This window comes from Varroa destructor, unplaced genomic scaffold (assembly GCF_002443255.2).
Source record: "Varroa destructor unplaced genomic scaffold, Vdes_3.0 BEIS01000007.1, whole genome shotgun sequence".
In the NCBI taxonomy this organism is placed as follows: domain Eukaryota; kingdom Metazoa; phylum Arthropoda; class Arachnida; order Mesostigmata; family Varroidae; genus Varroa; species Varroa destructor.
In genome coordinates this window covers 22,429,026-22,445,798 of record NW_019211460.1, presented here as the reverse complement: position 1 = coordinate 22,445,798, position 16,773 = coordinate 22,429,026, and the positions used below count along the sequence as shown (strand labels likewise).

At 40.4% G+C, this 16,773-nt stretch overlaps 1 protein-coding gene and 1 long non-coding RNA gene across 2 annotated transcripts in view; one reads left to right on the top strand and one right to left on the bottom strand.

Moving 5' to 3' along the window:
- The window catches only part of LOC111254337 (sodium-dependent phosphate transporter 1-A-like), an 8,543-nt gene extending 1,409 nt beyond the window's left edge, over nucleotides 1–7,134 (top strand). Inside the window, exons 3-12 of the mRNA XM_022815050.2 lie at nucleotides 1,299–1,494; nucleotides 1,761–1,860; nucleotides 2,157–2,370; nucleotides 2,669–2,737; nucleotides 4,258–4,434; nucleotides 4,832–4,942; nucleotides 5,086–5,163; nucleotides 5,417–5,548; nucleotides 5,829–5,894; nucleotides 6,045–7,134. Of these exons, the coding sequence (XP_022670785.1) occupies nucleotides 1,299–1,494; nucleotides 1,761–1,860; nucleotides 2,157–2,370; nucleotides 2,669–2,737; nucleotides 4,258–4,434; nucleotides 4,832–4,942; nucleotides 5,086–5,163; nucleotides 5,417–5,548; nucleotides 5,829–5,894; nucleotides 6,045–6,143 (1,242 nt within the window). The 3' untranslated portion in view covers nucleotides 6,144–7,134. The remainder of the gene's footprint in view (nucleotides 1–1,298; nucleotides 1,495–1,760; nucleotides 1,861–2,156; nucleotides 2,371–2,668; nucleotides 2,738–4,257; nucleotides 4,435–4,831; nucleotides 4,943–5,085; nucleotides 5,164–5,416; nucleotides 5,549–5,828; nucleotides 5,895–6,044) is intronic.
- LOC147754456 (uncharacterized) overlaps nucleotides 1–15,259 on the bottom strand; it is a 17,950-nt gene extending 2,691 nt beyond the window's left edge. Inside the window, exon 1 of the long non-coding RNA XR_015317820.1 lies at nucleotides 14,815–15,259. This is a non-coding gene — a long non-coding RNA (uncharacterized LOC147754456). The remainder of the gene's footprint in view (nucleotides 1–14,814) is intronic.
- Nucleotides 15,260–16,773: the final 1,514 nt, after the last annotated feature.

Here is a 16,773-nt window from a genome sequence, read left to right as displayed (position 1 = left end):
GATAAAAAAGAGAAGGAGGAGAAAGAGAGAGAAGAAAAATAAGGGCAATATTTGGTGAATATGGCAACATACGCGATGGACTATTAAATCTATTAGGGCTCTCCTGAAACACTTGTTGGCGAGCCTACATTTGGCCAGAATTCAGATCCTTCGATATAGCGTTTACCGTGAGCCTCTTAGACCCTTCCATTAAAAAAAGTTCGATATGACCCAAGTGAGATGCCTGCCTCTTCTGTGAGCTCCCTGCTGCTACCGTTCACAACAACTTATTTTACTTTTTCCGCGTTTTTGCTCGGGATCGCAGTGACAAGTAGCTTGAAGCGATAAATATCTTTCAGGCTGTCCCACCTGTCGCAAAGTTATTGGAAACATTTATGCATTTAGCACCGCCTCGTAGCCTGGTCCGTAAAGATTTTTGCAGTATTCGTGCCATCTGTTAGCCTTTAGTTCTTACCACTGAATATTCAACCCACAAAAACAAACTACGGCCTAATGTTAGTCGCTCCAGGGTGTTGGCGAAATACACAGCAGTCCTCGAAATAAAATTTAAAATTTTGCTGGCGGACATAAAATGTTCAGGCACATATTCGAGCCCAAATCAATTCTTAACCGACAAAACACGGATCCTTTGTCCATACTTCTTTGACATATAGCCCAGGTCGGATAAAAATTGTACTCACATGCAATCAGCATCAGCTAAATGGTGTATAGCAAAAATAATATATACACATCCAATCGTAAAAACAATCTATTCGTGCGATCATCAGTACTGTAACTTGGCCCCATTTCTCAACTTGAATCGAATCTCAACTTGAAGCGCATTCGATCTCACAACTAAACTTTACTGCTAAGATAAGGAACTCATTTTACAAAATTGTACTCGTTTCAAAGTCTAATGTACGTCTTTAGTAACGCTTTTCATATTTATTACTATCACATGTTCAAAGCTTTATCATTTATTTATTTATTATTTAAGAACGCGTTACTTTTTATTATTAATATTTTGATACATGCTATAATAGCGATAATTTATGCTATACCAATTGCCTAATTGTAAATGGGAAGTGAATTCTAACCGAGATGAACTGGATACACGTCTGCTGCACCGTACGTTATCTGAAGATCAATCTATTTATAAAAATTAAAAAAAAAATTAGAAAAATTCAAAAAAAATTAGGCCTAGTAACTATTAGCATACGCTCAGGGTAATGATGGGAGACATTGTTATACTGGAAATCTATTTGTTTCTCTTTTTCGAATCTCATCTCCTGTCATCGATTTGGCCGTTCTATGGCAAGGTATCGGACACGGTTCGTAAAGGCATATTCGACACGGAAATGTATGAAGGTCAAGAAAAAACCTTGATGCTCGGTAACTTGGCGGCCTTAATCGGTTCTGCCATATGGAACGTAATAGCGACGCATCTCGCTCTTCCCGTATCGGGCACCCACTCGATTGTTGGCGCAGTCCTGGGCTTCACGATTGCCGCCCGAGGTAAGTCGTGTCAGTATATATATATATATATATATATATATATATATAAAGCATAGGCTTATAGGAAACTAAAAGTACGAGCGTATTCTGGCTGTTGTTTAGCTTAGTTTATTTCTTTAATAAATATTTAAATCAAACAACTTCCTCGTTAGTTTTCTGGCTTATAGGGCTCAATTGCATACGATATATATATATATATATAGTTTTTATTATAATTAAAGACACCTAGTGATATAAATAACAAATTTTTGTCGCATGATGCACAGGATTTAAGGGCATCAGCTGGGAAAATTTGTTAGGAATCGTGTCGTCTTGGTTCATCTCACCTGTACTCTCCGGTATCATATCATTCCTCATTTATTTCAGGTAAAATCATAGTCATGATATGGAGACCCATCCGGAAAAAAATTTAATTAGAAATATACAGTTAGATTCTTTGTATATGGGTTATCGACAGTATTCGCGACTGGTGATGTAGCCTTCACAAAATTTAAGTACATAGCAATGTCTGAAAGCAGTTCCTTAAATGCCTTTATTGACTGTTCCATTTTTATTCATAGACTAGACAATAATATCTTAAAGATTAAGTTTATTTATCCTATTTAATGTCTGTAGACAAAAAATGTCATCTCGGTTTTTATTCATTTTTTTCCCACTTCCAGTATCAAATATCTTGTGCTATCACAGGCGGAGCCACTTGAACCGGGGCTACGCATGCTCCCGGTCTTCTACGGGCTAACGGTGTTCGTTAATGTTTTTTCGGTTGTACATAACGGGCCGTCTCTGCTCTTGCTTGATCGACTTCCGCTCTGGGGTGCCCTATTTCTATCAATTGGGATTTCCGCCGGTGTAATGGTTTTCATCTGGTCATTCCAGGTGGGCACGACTTTGTATTTTTTTTGTAAGTCCACGACCTAGATTTGTGCATGACGTATTGTGTTAGGATATACGTGGTCGTAGGATATACGCAGATATGGCCGTGTGACGCTCAAATACGTGACATGGGGGTACATCGGGGGCACAGATCTTTCACCAAAACTTTCACCTCACTAACACTGACAACCTCTTATAATATTATTTCAACATTATCGAACACTCCGTACTCGACTATGACCAGTAGTGGGCAAAACCTAAATCTGTCTAACGATTCTGTTGTGCTCATGACATCTTCCAGGTACCTAAACTCCGCCGAAAGATAAAAAGCTCTTCGGATTTCCGAGCGATTCCCTCGACCACCCACGAGGTTTGTATATAACGAAATGGAAGTTTGCATTATAACACCTTGCAAAGTAAATACCCTCTTTGTATGACACAGAAAGTTTGGCATAAAAAATACAATTCGTATTAATACGTTGCCGATTGTATGGTTGCATGGGTCTATGATACTAATTGAAACCTGTCTGCAACGCGGTGCTATTGCGTTAACATATATTTGGGTCGACGAATATTAAATATTATATAAATATTAATATAAAAGCTCTATTTTCATTCTATGTAGCATCCGCTTGGGAATCGCTTTAAACAGAAGGCTATCTCTATGAAAATCACGCAATTCTACCTTATTTACGCAATGTGGTAAACAACAATAGAATAAATCTGACACAAACATTACACAAATGGACGACGAAACGAAATTGTTCATTATGTACACCACACACATGAATCTCACGTTGATTCCGTGTGGTACTATACGTGATAGGACTTAATTGCGATTTGTCCATTCTTGTCAATTGTCGTGAACCTTTTGCCGTCCTTGTATTCTCGTACTGCTAATTCGACAGCTAATATACTGAGCGGACCTGGCCTTTTGTGAAGGAGATAAGTGATTCTGCTAGACGCTACCAGGTGGCGCATTTAACGCCCATAAGTGCTGTCGGCATATAGAGCATTAGAAACGCACTGATACATGTCGGGCAGAAATGTTAGTCACATTGAAAACAACTTCTTCTAACCTCACTCGAGTCTCCCCGGGCCTTTATCAGGGCAAACGAATGAGCCTATTTTGCAGGAGGTTTGTCGACGGCAAAACGTAAAAAAGCTACAAAAACAGATCAAAATTACCTTTGGGATTGTCAGGGCACTTGGGCCTACTATATAGACCTCAGATCAGGTAGCTGAAATAATTATCGGATAATCTGTGAACCCTCAGACTTGACTCCACAAACGACCCGTTTCTTAGTGCTGTGATCCGGAGTCCTAGCTCACCGACTACAAATATTAATGTTAAAGAGGTTTTAGTTCTTCGTCGATGCCAAAATTGCTTAGAGGCGGATTGTTAGAAGAGAACGTGGTTCCTATTTACCACATGCAGATGTCAAGCAAACGACTGAAATTAACCTTCTGTTTAGTATAAAGATTATCCTCTTTGGCCGGCTATTAACTTCGCAGAAGTTTCACTAATTACATATTAGTAAGTTTTATTCAACTCGATGACTGTCTGCATTAGCTAACTCGAGCATTCTCCCCAGACAAACTAACCCTCAAAAGGTCCGATCGTATCTTTCTTAAAAGGATAGATGTCGAGACCCTTGGTAGATGGACGGCAAATTCTATTTCTTCCACCTTGACTAGATGCGTTGTCTTCAATGCGTTCAAGGTATTGCAGTAGTTCGCTGTTCCATATTTCCGATCACACTACGTCTTATGCAACTTTTTATCGAGCTAATCCTGTAAATGACGCTCACTTCCCTAAACCAAGCCAACATAAAACTGTATTCTTAGTTGGCATTCATCTAACTTGATATGTTTTTACCGCTTTATAAGATTTCAATGTCTCCAAATTGTACCGACGGGACTAATACAACCAGTAAGGCTACCTTTGCAAAGTACGGTAACGACCGAAGATCATCAATAGCCTCGATCGAAGTCGCTATCCTCGAGACAAAAACCCAGGAAGAAGAGGATAAACCGGAAATTAGCAGACTCTTTTCCTTCCTGCAGGTGATCAATATGTAGCAATAAAAATGTCAGAAAATGCTATACGTTTGCAGCTGCTTTCTACGATGACAGGATAGCATTAGTACGCTATGGTTTTCTAAAGATGTCCTAGCATGCACCATGAGTTATTCTATGTCAACGAATGGGTTTAAGCAGGACTTGAGCTAACTTTAATGAGATACTTGAGAAACGTTTATTAAAGGACGACGGGGACAGAGCTGTCGGTTGGCAAACGTCGCGCATTTCTGTATACCCTTATGACGCGCTAAAATATAATATTCAATAGATATAGTTGAGTGTATAGCAGTCAGGAAATATTTAAATGATATAGCTAGTTATTCTTGATTCATATAAATCTTTACAAATTAACAGTGATATTGACTTTCATCGTTTTCGTTAGGTGCTGACTGCTATCTTTGGATCGTTTGCCCATGGTGGCAACGATGTGTCAAACGCGATTGGCCCGCTTGTTGCCCTTTACATGGTTTACACTTCTTCCAGCGTCCAGCAGGTACGATTTGACCGAGGAAAGATTCTATGGAATTGTGCCATATTAGATTACACATCATGAAGACAAAAGCCGTGCCCTTCAACAATATTCTCATAGCTAATGGTTTCCATATTAGTAAGAGCAAGCGCTGCTGTTCTCTGTAGACAGGTGATGTTCCGCTTTGGATCATGCTCTACGGTGGCATCGGAATCTGCGTTGGTCTATGCCTTTGGGGCCGAAAGGTGGGCATTTTGTTTAACGTCCTTTAGAAATGCCTAGATATATGAAAACGCTATTTACTATACAGCTGAACGGTTAACAAGGAGCAATTGCGGAAGACATTACTAGGGAGCCAGCGAATAGTAGGTTGAAGTTCTATTCGTTACGGCTCATAGTTTACGCTAACCAACTGTTCATCCGTATTTTAACTTTATTTGCTTTAGGATAAACATGCGATATAAGTACTAAGAATACGGGATGTTTTCATGATTTTAGGTCATTCAAACAATAGGAGAAGATCTGACCAAGGTAACACCCTCTAATGGATTTTCTATTGAAATTGGGGCCGCCACAACTGTACTGTTGGCATCGAAAATTGGTCTACCCATTTCGACCACTCATTGCAAGGTATCATTTTACCTAATTCCACCTGATGTAACCTTTTTAATAGTCTAATCTGGCATTTTACGATACCTTCTGCCCTGCGATCAGCGACCTATTTTGAACAGATTTAACTGGCGAGCGCAATATTGATCTGCCTATGGTGGATGCATAGCTACAGCTTTAAGCCAGACAATCATTGCGCATTTTTTTGTAGCTTTTTCAGGAAAATCTTATTTCTATTAGGTCGTTTTTAAGCTCTCAAAGAATGCGTACTTTGAATCTAATGTAATAACTTACATTACAGGTGGGTTCGATTGTTTTCGTAGGCTGGGCAAAATCGCAAAAAGCTGTTGACTGGAGCCTATTCAAGGTACGCAAACATTTTTCTCTTAATGAAAAATCAATGTTGATTGACGAATTTCGCTAACCGAAAGGAAGAGGTCGTATGCAACAATAATGTACTGAATAAGATTATTGAATGGTTTCTCAAAATGAACTTTATCATTGCTTCTTGCACCAGGGAATTGTGGCTGCCTGGCTGTTAACGCTCCCTATCACAGGTGGATTAACAGCGGCAGTTATGACTGTACTGATGAGGTTTGTCGACAACGTTCATTGATACTGTAGGGTGCCCAAGAGCAACAGAGACGCCAGACGTGGCTGGATCAGCAGCCATCATTAAGACCACCGCGTGACCATAATCTATGTCTCGTTTGTCCTCAGGACTACTGTGAGAGATAGGAAGGTTCAAAAAACCGAATGGAACCATAAAGAGTCTATAGCCGGTCACATTGGAACCTTTTTACAACGAAAACATTGCTTGTTTTGTTTATCAACCCACTCGAACCTAGTAATTTCACCAGGTGACGCCATACACTCATTCGGGAACACAGACGGGTGCGCGAGTAGTTGGACGGCCGCATCGAGGAATCAAGTTGAATTAGAAGGCACTATTATGTACTTTAGCATACAGCAACAATCTTGTTAATAAATATGATCTTTTCTGCGATTTTATCTACGATCAATAGATAATATTACTGCGTTATTAAGCAATGATTATCCCAAGGTAAACATACGAGAAAATAAAGTTTGATGATTTTAGATAATTGCGCTAAGATGCAAATTTTGCATATGGCCACAAACGACTCACAGGACTGATCATGCGAAACGTAAATGTGGGCGTTTTGTTTAGAGTCCTAAAATTAGTGGAACACGTTTAACTAAAAGCACACGAGTGCCATTACGGCTCCGATATCCGTCGTGAGCAATTTTCGTCTCGAACAAATGCTCTAAGAACGACATCGCTTGCCATTGCCCACCCCAACAACACTCGCAGAGTTGGACACCTACTGAAACTACAAATGTGGGCAACAGGGGGTTGTTGGAGGACTCGGGGGAGTCATAGTTGCTGTTTGTAGATATGTATTAACAGGAAATGGTTCTGAACTGAGATATACTGAACGTCTTTGTGGCCGTTTCAAGTATGTATAGTCAATTGCGGATCTGCTGCACTTCCTGTCAACTGGAAACTCAGCAGTGCAATGAATGATGTGAGTGATAAGCTATGCTTAGTATTTATGTCATAAAAAGATACCTGTGAATGCCTTGGAGATCGGTGTATTTTTTTCTAGAAAATTCATATTGACAGAAGGTAGATATTCAGCGAGACCCAGTTGATGCCATTACAAAATATCGTCGTGTATTATCGCACGTTCTAGATGAACAAGGATTAAACCTTAACTGAAAAGACAGTGGCATCGTACCAAGGTAGATAGTGGCAAATCGTATTTGTTATAACGCATGCTTAGCTTATACGTAATAACGTTTTCAGTCGACTGATGACTATGCAGATCCGTGATTCAAAATTACGTGAGACACGTCGAGTTATGTAAGGGGCTTCTGGAAGATATCTGACTGGCAATGTTTTTCAGGTGTACTCAAAATTTAACCCTTTACCCTGGGCTGAGCTTCAGAGTAAAAACACACACAGAAGCTTGTTTTTGTTTTTCATTCATTTACTTTGCAGAAAACACAACATGAAGGCTACGGCTTGGTAGGAACCAAAACTAAAATGATAGTTTACAATGTAAAGAGTCCAAAAGCACCGTGGCACCTCATCGCTTCATGTTTATTTAGCTGCTCTATACAATAAAAAAAAAGTCAAAGGAGAAACCGACAAAATGAGAAAGAGCTTCGACTATAACTATTCCAATGAATAAGAGAGAAAACTGATTATCTATAAATAATTGTAGTTCATTATAGGCAATAGTACATGCGCACGATATTCATGAATAACGTTCACACATACATAGCGTTTCCGGTACGGGACCCTGATCATCTAAATACTGCGACGCATCTCACAAAGTTCAGTAATGTTTCTTCTCACCCGTGCGTCTATCGGATTCGCCACCAGTCTCAGCCCCGCTTCCTTATAAACGACATGTTAAAATAATGCATTTCCTCCATGATAACCATTTTCTTCATTTATATGTTCACCTACACTTCTCATTCATTACTTCGTTCGATGTCAATTCCGTTTGTTCCTATCTAGTCTAGCAGCCGCTGAACAGCCCCAGTTTTTGCTCTGTGCCAAATCCCGCAATTACAGGCATAAACCGTATTTAATGTTGTCCTCACTATAAGCTTTGCTATCATCATGACCATCGCTATGACTCATTTCCCTTATTGTGTAAAAGTCAACAGGAAGTCACCATCATAGCGGTGTAGTCATCCTATTTCCGCCATTGATCTTTCTTCGTATTTCATTTTGCTCAAGATATTTTTTAAGATTCAACATGACTCTGTCTCGATAATTAGTAATTATTCATCGAAGAAACACGGGCGAAACCATTTTCAGCCATTGTCGTTCTAATTAACGGCATGCTCTATTCGTCATTATAGTGCATACGAACATTAAACCTCCGAAAGCTGTGCTTCCATATAGATCATCAGGATTGTCGTCATCGGGATCATCAGAGAACCACATAGAACAAGGATAGAGAGGAAAGACTGCAAGGAGAGTCCAATGAGAAATGGTCGGTTTTTAGGGGCCAAGAAGAAAACGAATAGTTTTCGTCGAGAATTACATTGCACAGGAATTGTGCCTATGAGAATACTTATTTTAATTATTAATGTAATTCTGATTATGTATTATTTCAGAGCGTACAGGGTGCGAGCAAAAGTAGCGTTATAGTAAAACAAGGCTGAAGTGTACAATTAGAAAAATGTACATGAAAAAAGGACAAAGCAAATTTACAATTGAAGGAGCATTCGCATCAACTGGAGGCCTACTGTTTTCACCTTTTCCCAATGTAAGCGCACTTTTGCGCCGCCCTGCATAACTGTTGTGCTGTGAAGTTAACGATGACATTCAATTTATATACGTATGATATTTGGGTATAGTCTTTGATCATGGTAAAAGGTGGCTGTATGAAATTAGACAAGTATCGTGGTCTGTCATTCAACATAAGGCAGTTCATATCTGAAATATCCTGGTCGACGGCAGATTCCTGCGAATAAATAAGTGTTTCTTAAGCTGCTTAAGCGAGTAGCTATCCCTGATCCTGTTTCGATCTTTCAACCTTAAGTCTAAGCCAAAGCTAAACGGTTCTACTAGATCTAGAAACCATTTGGTCCTTCATATATATCTCACTTCTCGCGACGTTCCTTTATCTCTCAGCCATTTTGCTTATTCCCTCTTGCCGGAAATATTCAGATGGTGTTATTTTTCAATTAGCTTTCCCGTTATTTCTTTGCTAATTCAGTTTGCCAATGTTCAGAATAAGCGCGACAACAGGATGCAAAAACAATTTCTTTTCAGGCAAGTTTGGGCGAGATGTTGAAAGACAATGAAAAGTTGTATTTCCCTTTGCGTTACAATTGGCCCGTGGCTTCTGCAGGCTTTTAATTTCTCTTACGATCCTATAAGCTTATAATACTTGACGATAATCCGGTGGTCGCAGCTTGTCTTCTCATCTAGCTAATAGACGGTCTCCAATCCAAGGAATTCCCATTCCAGATTTAAAACTATATTTTTTAAACTTAGCAAACACCTTCCAGCAGTCCGCTCAGTCTCTCGGCTTGCGCTACAAATACGGCAGACCGCATTGGCAGCTTTCCGCCTCAGCGATATACAATAGACGTTGAAAATGCCTTTCTTTGCTCATCCATAACTTCCACTTTTGGGGTCCGAACCCCATCTTAGCTCCTACGTATTGTACCAGAACATTATAACAGGCTCATAGAAAACAGCGAGCACTTTTGATTGATATATAAAACCAAACGAACAACAAGAATGTAACAGGGCGAAGGGACTTTGAAGAATCTGCTTTGCTTATATGTCAACCTATTAAAAGGCCTTTATGTAAATTGCACTTAGCGATGAAAATGACAAAAAGCGATGGGTGCCATCACCTCATCGAAGTTCGGCTGTAAGGAAACATGAGCGTTGCTTAATACCGCTACACGTCTAAGGTGGCCTATAACTGACCAAACTACAGAGTTATTTGCCGTATGTGTTATATTCAACCTTTTACCCAGCAAAAGTTACTGTGCCTTCTAAACTTTCACTTATCAACGCAGGTTTAGTGGTAATCATTGCGAAGAACTTTTTCTATAAACACTGTGTATGGATAGTAGATTCGTCACACTACCAACGCAGTGCGATACAGGGGCGGAATTAGAGCCCGGCTTGTCTCCTGCTAACGCATATCGTATTGAGCGACGGTATTCGCGCAGTCATATGATTTAGTCTGGCCAAAATCTATTTGCAAATGCGCGGCGCCGTTGGTGTAGTGGAATCACGCACAACTCACGGCAAACCGTGCAACCCGGGTTCGATTCCTGGACGGCGCCGAAGTTTTCTGAGCGCTTCAAATACATTATATACGCGGACATTTATAGTATCTGGTTTTTGGCGTGACCTTTGGTCTTTTTCAGCCAGACGCCTGGCCGGCCAAGATAGACCTGGAAGGCCCTGGGGGACAAACACACACACATATAGTAGATCGATACGAGTTGGTACAGGCGACCAAAGACAAAAGATGAAGGCAATGAAAACCACTTCAGTGGAACGCGACCTCACCGTAAGAACAATATATTATCGGACATAGATCTATTTGAAAGAAACTGCGTGTGTTGTGAATGTTTATTCGTTCCCCTAGATTTATCTATACGTATGCGCTACGCAAGAAGCCACAAAAGCCTATTCCCGGAAAACAAAATGTGTGTATGTAGTAAATTAGGGGAAAAATAAGTCAGTATTTATAGTCCTACTATTGATATATCAATATGCATGCTCATTGTTTCTTCTTCCCAAAGCTAATGAAATATTAGGTTATGACTCGGGTTAACAGACGGCTCGCGTCATTTTACAAGAATACCTTTATTTATTCATTTCATTCGGCTGATGATTCCAAGTTTCTCCAGCGCGAAACACGGCCATGTTGAAATTGCTCGACTGCGATGTTTGCAACGGTCACGTCGCCGTTAGTTAAATCTTTGCCGACCGCATACACAGTGGAATATATAGTTTATACGATATCACTATATTTCTTGCTATTTTGTGATCCACCACAGTAGTTCATAAACGATATAGTGCTCGCTTTAGGATCTATACGAGGTCGCCCATTTCATCTATATAGAATAAGAACCTTTACAGATTTTTTTTATTAGCAGTACGAAAAATTTTTAAATAATGAGACTTGCCATGTAAGTTACATTCTGGATAGAAGGAGGACGTTGAGATCTTGAGGACCACGCTTCGATACAAGCGATTTGCTACGGGTCTCTCTCTCTCTCTCTCCCTCCCCTCTCTCTTAGTCAATAAGTAACAAGGAAAAATTAGAGGCCACGAATGATCGGAACTAACTTGCGAATGGGATAAGTTCCCGGGGTTGTGCATGAACCCGATGCAAAATTAATGATAAAGTCATAGTAGCTCTACAGGTGTTTTATAGATTACCTTGTCTCATTATTATTATTATTATTATTATCTAGATATACTTTTTCTTATAGAGCATGAGCTGATTATCTGTGGAGTTTAGCTAATCGTAATTAGACATGAACGAGACTGGTAGCCGTATGAAGTTCGAGCGAGAATTCTCCCACGTTTCTCATGTCGCAGTCTGCACTTTCGCATCATATGAATAGCTAACAAAGGTTCAAAACATATCTTCGCCAAAATCGTAAGTTAGTAATAGAAGTGAAAGTGTGCAGTCTCTAATAAACGTTTCAATAACAAGCGGCAGCCTTTGTCGAAACAAGGTCCATTTCCAAGAAACATGCACCCCTTAGCTTTTTTTTTCTTCACAAAATTTGTGCTGTCAGCCTGCCCGACAAGATAGAACGTCCAGCTGGTATTTGCTGCGCGCATGAGATTGTCTAAACAAATGTCTTGACTTGAGGGGCAACATTGTGTTCGAAGATTAGTTCTGATACAAAGCGAGCCCCCTGTCGTTCATTCCTCTTATGAAGGCAAACCCTTTACTGCTGTGCCATCACGGGCCAAATAGACTATTTGAATCGATTCTTTTAATCGATTTCGCTAGATGGGGCTGACAGATAAAAATAAGTAAATGGATCTTGGGATCGTATCATAAAGCGTATTGTACTATTGCTCAACATGCATAGATTTGTTGTGCTAGTTATCTTGGTTTCCTTTGAAACGAGTCGCTAGTGTGTGTGTGTGTTTTTTTTTATTCTTCTTTGAACTAACGTTCTACATATGCATAGAAGCATTCGTTGATGTCCGCCAACTCTTGTCTCTCAAGTCGGCCATCGTACGCATTGGCCTGGACCTACGCAAGAGGCAATTAGTAGGTAGACAGTGTCAATCTTTCAATTCCCATCAACGCGCCTGCCTACCGCAATTCATTGTAAAGAAAAAAGCACATATATTGCGTTCTGTTCGTATCTCAATGTATCGAGCGCGAGCCATGCTTCTGGATTGTCGACACCATATACAAATAACGCCAACGATTATTCAAGCTGAGCTGCACAAGTAGGGAAAAATAGATGTCACTTGGCCGACATGTCCTGCTATTACGACCTTAAGCCTAAACAAAGTATTAGGTTATCTATCAGGATGTAGGCGTTTATTGGGTACTTCGGACCCAGCTCGCATGTCTACTGATACAGCATATACACGATAGCACCTAAAATTACCGTAATCGTTTGACTATGATCGAATAGTTCGAATATACGATATTGAAGCTTCGATAGGAGCGTACACCCAGACGGCTTTATCCTAAGCGGTTGAGATATTTCTTGCCTTCGAATTTCGCTGAAGGATCAATAAGCACAATCGGGCGTTGCCAGGCCATTCTACTGCAAGCATAACGCTATTACCCTCAACCATGCAATTGCTAATCGTATCTGTTATACTACCCTTGGTTATTACTATACAGGAAGATATCCCCAGTGGTAAAGCAATGGCCACCTCCCAGCTAGCCGTTCTAGGTAAGCAAACGAACGAAGAGATCTAGCAGGACTATAGCGTCGGGACGAAGCCTATTCTTTCTATATTGATGACGTTACCGTTACCTTTGGTTAATCCGTAGATTTCTTTGATGGCAAACCACGCGATAATTTCGGTCCATATCTTTCAGCAGCTCATTTTTGCCGCGTGCACTACCAGATGTGACCGGTCAAGGGATTGGACTCAGACTTATTTTTCGTAGCAATTCAATGAACTATCAATGTTGTACCTATTTGCTATAGAACGTTCCGTCACACAAAATGATATATCACAATAGATGCTTCCTTTAATTGAATTTCTGTAAGCCATTGCGAACGGTACGGACATGCGTGTCACTAGATTTCCCCGTCTGCTTTCAACGACTTCCAATAGTTTCCGTGTAGTCGAGTATCTGGCGAAGGTCAGAAGATGTCGGCTTTCGGCTTCGTAAATCTGGATTATTTTCCATTGGTTAAATCCAGTCAGGAGCGAATAGCGGCAGCATGCCATAGCTGTTCTTCAGCGAAACGTGCTCTGCGTAATACACGTCTACTTCAGCGCATCCTGTCACGCAGCCGTGATAACGTTATTGAACACCGGTAATTGCTTGACACCAGAAGATTCGTTCGAAGAACGTATTGATTTTATTAGTACGCCGAATTTGTTTTTGATTACGACGCGTCCGTTAACATGTAGTACTACCGCACTATTCCGCATATATTAGACCCGTAGTCTTCTTTGGGGGGCGTGAGCAATATGTTGAAGATAAACTAAGAACATATTTGAGAATATGTTGATGCAAGAAATATTAGCAGCAGTAAGGTACAAGGTTTTTAAACAGGGGAGAAGTACAAAGCCTGACGTTCGGGCTTAAGTGCTGAGAAAATTCATCTATATGTCTAAAGCAATGTTGCGATCGGACGGGAAAACTCAAAAAATGCACCCACCAAATTTAACAGTCTAAACGATGCTCGTGTTTACAGGCTCCCTTCAGATCAACAAACAGTAGCGTTGTAAAGGTATGACTTAGAAACACTAATCGCGTTCTATATTTTGGTTTAACATCGCTTTGTTACCAACAGATCGAAAGCTAAGATAAACATGTAACCGGCATGAGGTTAACCTGCCAAAGGTACGCTGTCCCATACAAAGAATGTCATCTGAAAATACTTTCTTCACAGATACCTTTTCTAGGTAGGCAACTGTGCCCGCGGCAAAGTGGCAACCAGTTCCGAATATATCACGATTAAGGAATGTAATCGTGATAATTACAAACAACTGCAGAATAAATTATAATTAACAACCCGAATTATTTAAAAAATCATTGAGTATCAACTGGTAAGTAAAGCCCTAATATCATGATTGGTAGCACGGCTTGCGCGCCATAGCTAGCGCGGCATAATATAACAAGTTACGCAAGCCCAAGTTTTTCAAAAGGATCGAACACGAAAATTAAATTATGGCCCGCTTGTATTTTGACAACCTTTGGATTGTTTACGTCAGTTGGACGACAGCGAAAGTACGTGCCCCTGACGTTCAGCTAAAAGCAAAGTATATCGAATCCTCACAAGTGTATGGCTGTGTGTAAGGCGATTTAACTGCAAGGCCGTTCGGTGTAGAGCAAGCTGGCTATATTGGAAAGACGTATCAGTTATGCTTTATTTATTCAGTCTGTTCTTTCTGCAACTCTTGTTCCGATTCCCTGCTTCGTTGTTTCCAATTATCTTACTTAGCAGCATATTTAGGACAATTTTTACTTAGAAGTTGTATATTTGCTTCATCCTGAACGCCCGACGGACGACGCTAAATCAGATCTCATAAACGAAAACATTACCTGCTAATCTAACGACCAAATGGCTCTGCTCGCTGGTAACGGCCGTGTCGCCACCATCTTACACTTCACTGGTGTCTGGGTAACCGCTTGCTATGCAGCTCGTCCTAAACAAACAGTTGAGAAGACGAATTTAGGTTCATCTAAAGACAGGCACCACAACGAACCTGGTGTTTTCTATAGCATTTCCTACCGTCGCAAAATATTAAAGTTGCTTTTAGCCATTCTTTTAGATAAAGGACCAAGTGCCGTATATGTTGGTGTCATTTCATCTATTTAGTCAATGAACACAGGTAGTTTTGAAACGTATAAGCATAGGGCATAAGATACGGCAAGAGGGTTCGTGCGGTTTAAGGCGTCACAAAACCGGTTTAAAAACACTGCAACGAACAGGTCGCGACAAAAGGACACCTGTGGAATAACTCGATAGAGAATATTCAACCGCGCAATATTGAACCAAAGGGAATGTTTGTCGACTAGCAGAAAGAGGGACGCATGCACGAGACGTAGGCTACCTAGTACTTTGACATAGTAAACATGACTAGATCTGACAAAACAGCGAGGACACCTTCTAGCTGAGAAGGGCATACACATACACATTTCATGTGGAAAGATAGCGAGGTTATCATACCTTTACTGTGATATACTATCGTAGTTAGGGTGAATTTGGTTACGCTCCTCGATGATACACTACTATTATTACCTATAGAACGAAAATTCTAGCCGATCAATATTGGCCTTGTTCAAGTCCGCAACTACCTACGGCCAAGTATATATCTGTAAGGTTTTTCCTGGCCGACCTTCGGCCTGCAATGCCTCATAGCCTCGCGGCTCTTCTGGACACTACCATGGGATACTATGAAGCGCACATGCCTGCGACCATTGCACATACCTCTATATAATCGGCTAGCTTATTGTTTGCTAACCTGGCTAAATTACGCTTGAAAATAATGTGACTTCATAACGCCAATCATATGGTTTGCCTTTATTACATTGCACTTCGGGCACGATCATTCTTACGAGTTACATAATATACATCCATATGCCGGTTTATCAAAGCATAGTGTTTTTCTGTACTTCTCTATAGCAGACGCACAACGTCAGTGGTACCAATAGCTATACATGAGTCATCTAGGGAAGTATCTCATACTGTTTGAAAGCATACAGGCCCGAACGAGCCAGTTCGTTTGTGCTCCCTTAGCATAGCGTCCCTGATCAGATATTCAGTCTCTACTAGTTAGTACATTAATGGTCGTCGTACGTAAGTCTCGTACGACTGAAGAGTATTACTTTTTTCTGGCGCCGCTGTATGTAGATACATGATATATGTATGATCAGTGTTTACGGCGCGGTCAAGCTGGTTATGTTCACATTAGGGGTAAAATGGAGTGGGAATTAACAGCGGCCTATGAACGAACACATCTACTGGGCCCGGTCGAGGCATCTAACGCATCTATAGAACTTTACCCTTTTTCTGCTTCGCATATCAGTTTTTTATGCTATAATATTTCTAACTATTTAAACAAGATTTCGATCCATGAAGTTAGCCGTATAACGGCTAGCTTCAATGGTCGAACAATCCTTAGCTGAATCGATAGGGTCCAATTTATGCACAAAAAAAACTTTTTCTAGTGTGGCTCGACTTTTCTAGATAGATGAAACGATAACTACAGCTTGCTATTAGAACCCGTTAGGTTTGCACGGTGATCGTCCAACTACATTGGGATTAGGAACGATGACAACATCGTTTTTCTAGGACAGATTTATGCCTGCCAAATTTCCAGGCCTACGATAAGCTTTAGTACTTAAAAATCAACAAACCATGGCTAGACTCGGATGACTAAGGACCATGCCAGTCAGGTTATTATAGCGGTAATTATTATTCTTGGACAAAAAGCAGTAAAACGCTTACTTCAATTTCAAGTTGCCCGTTCGGCAGCTTACTACGCAAAAGAAAAGCAC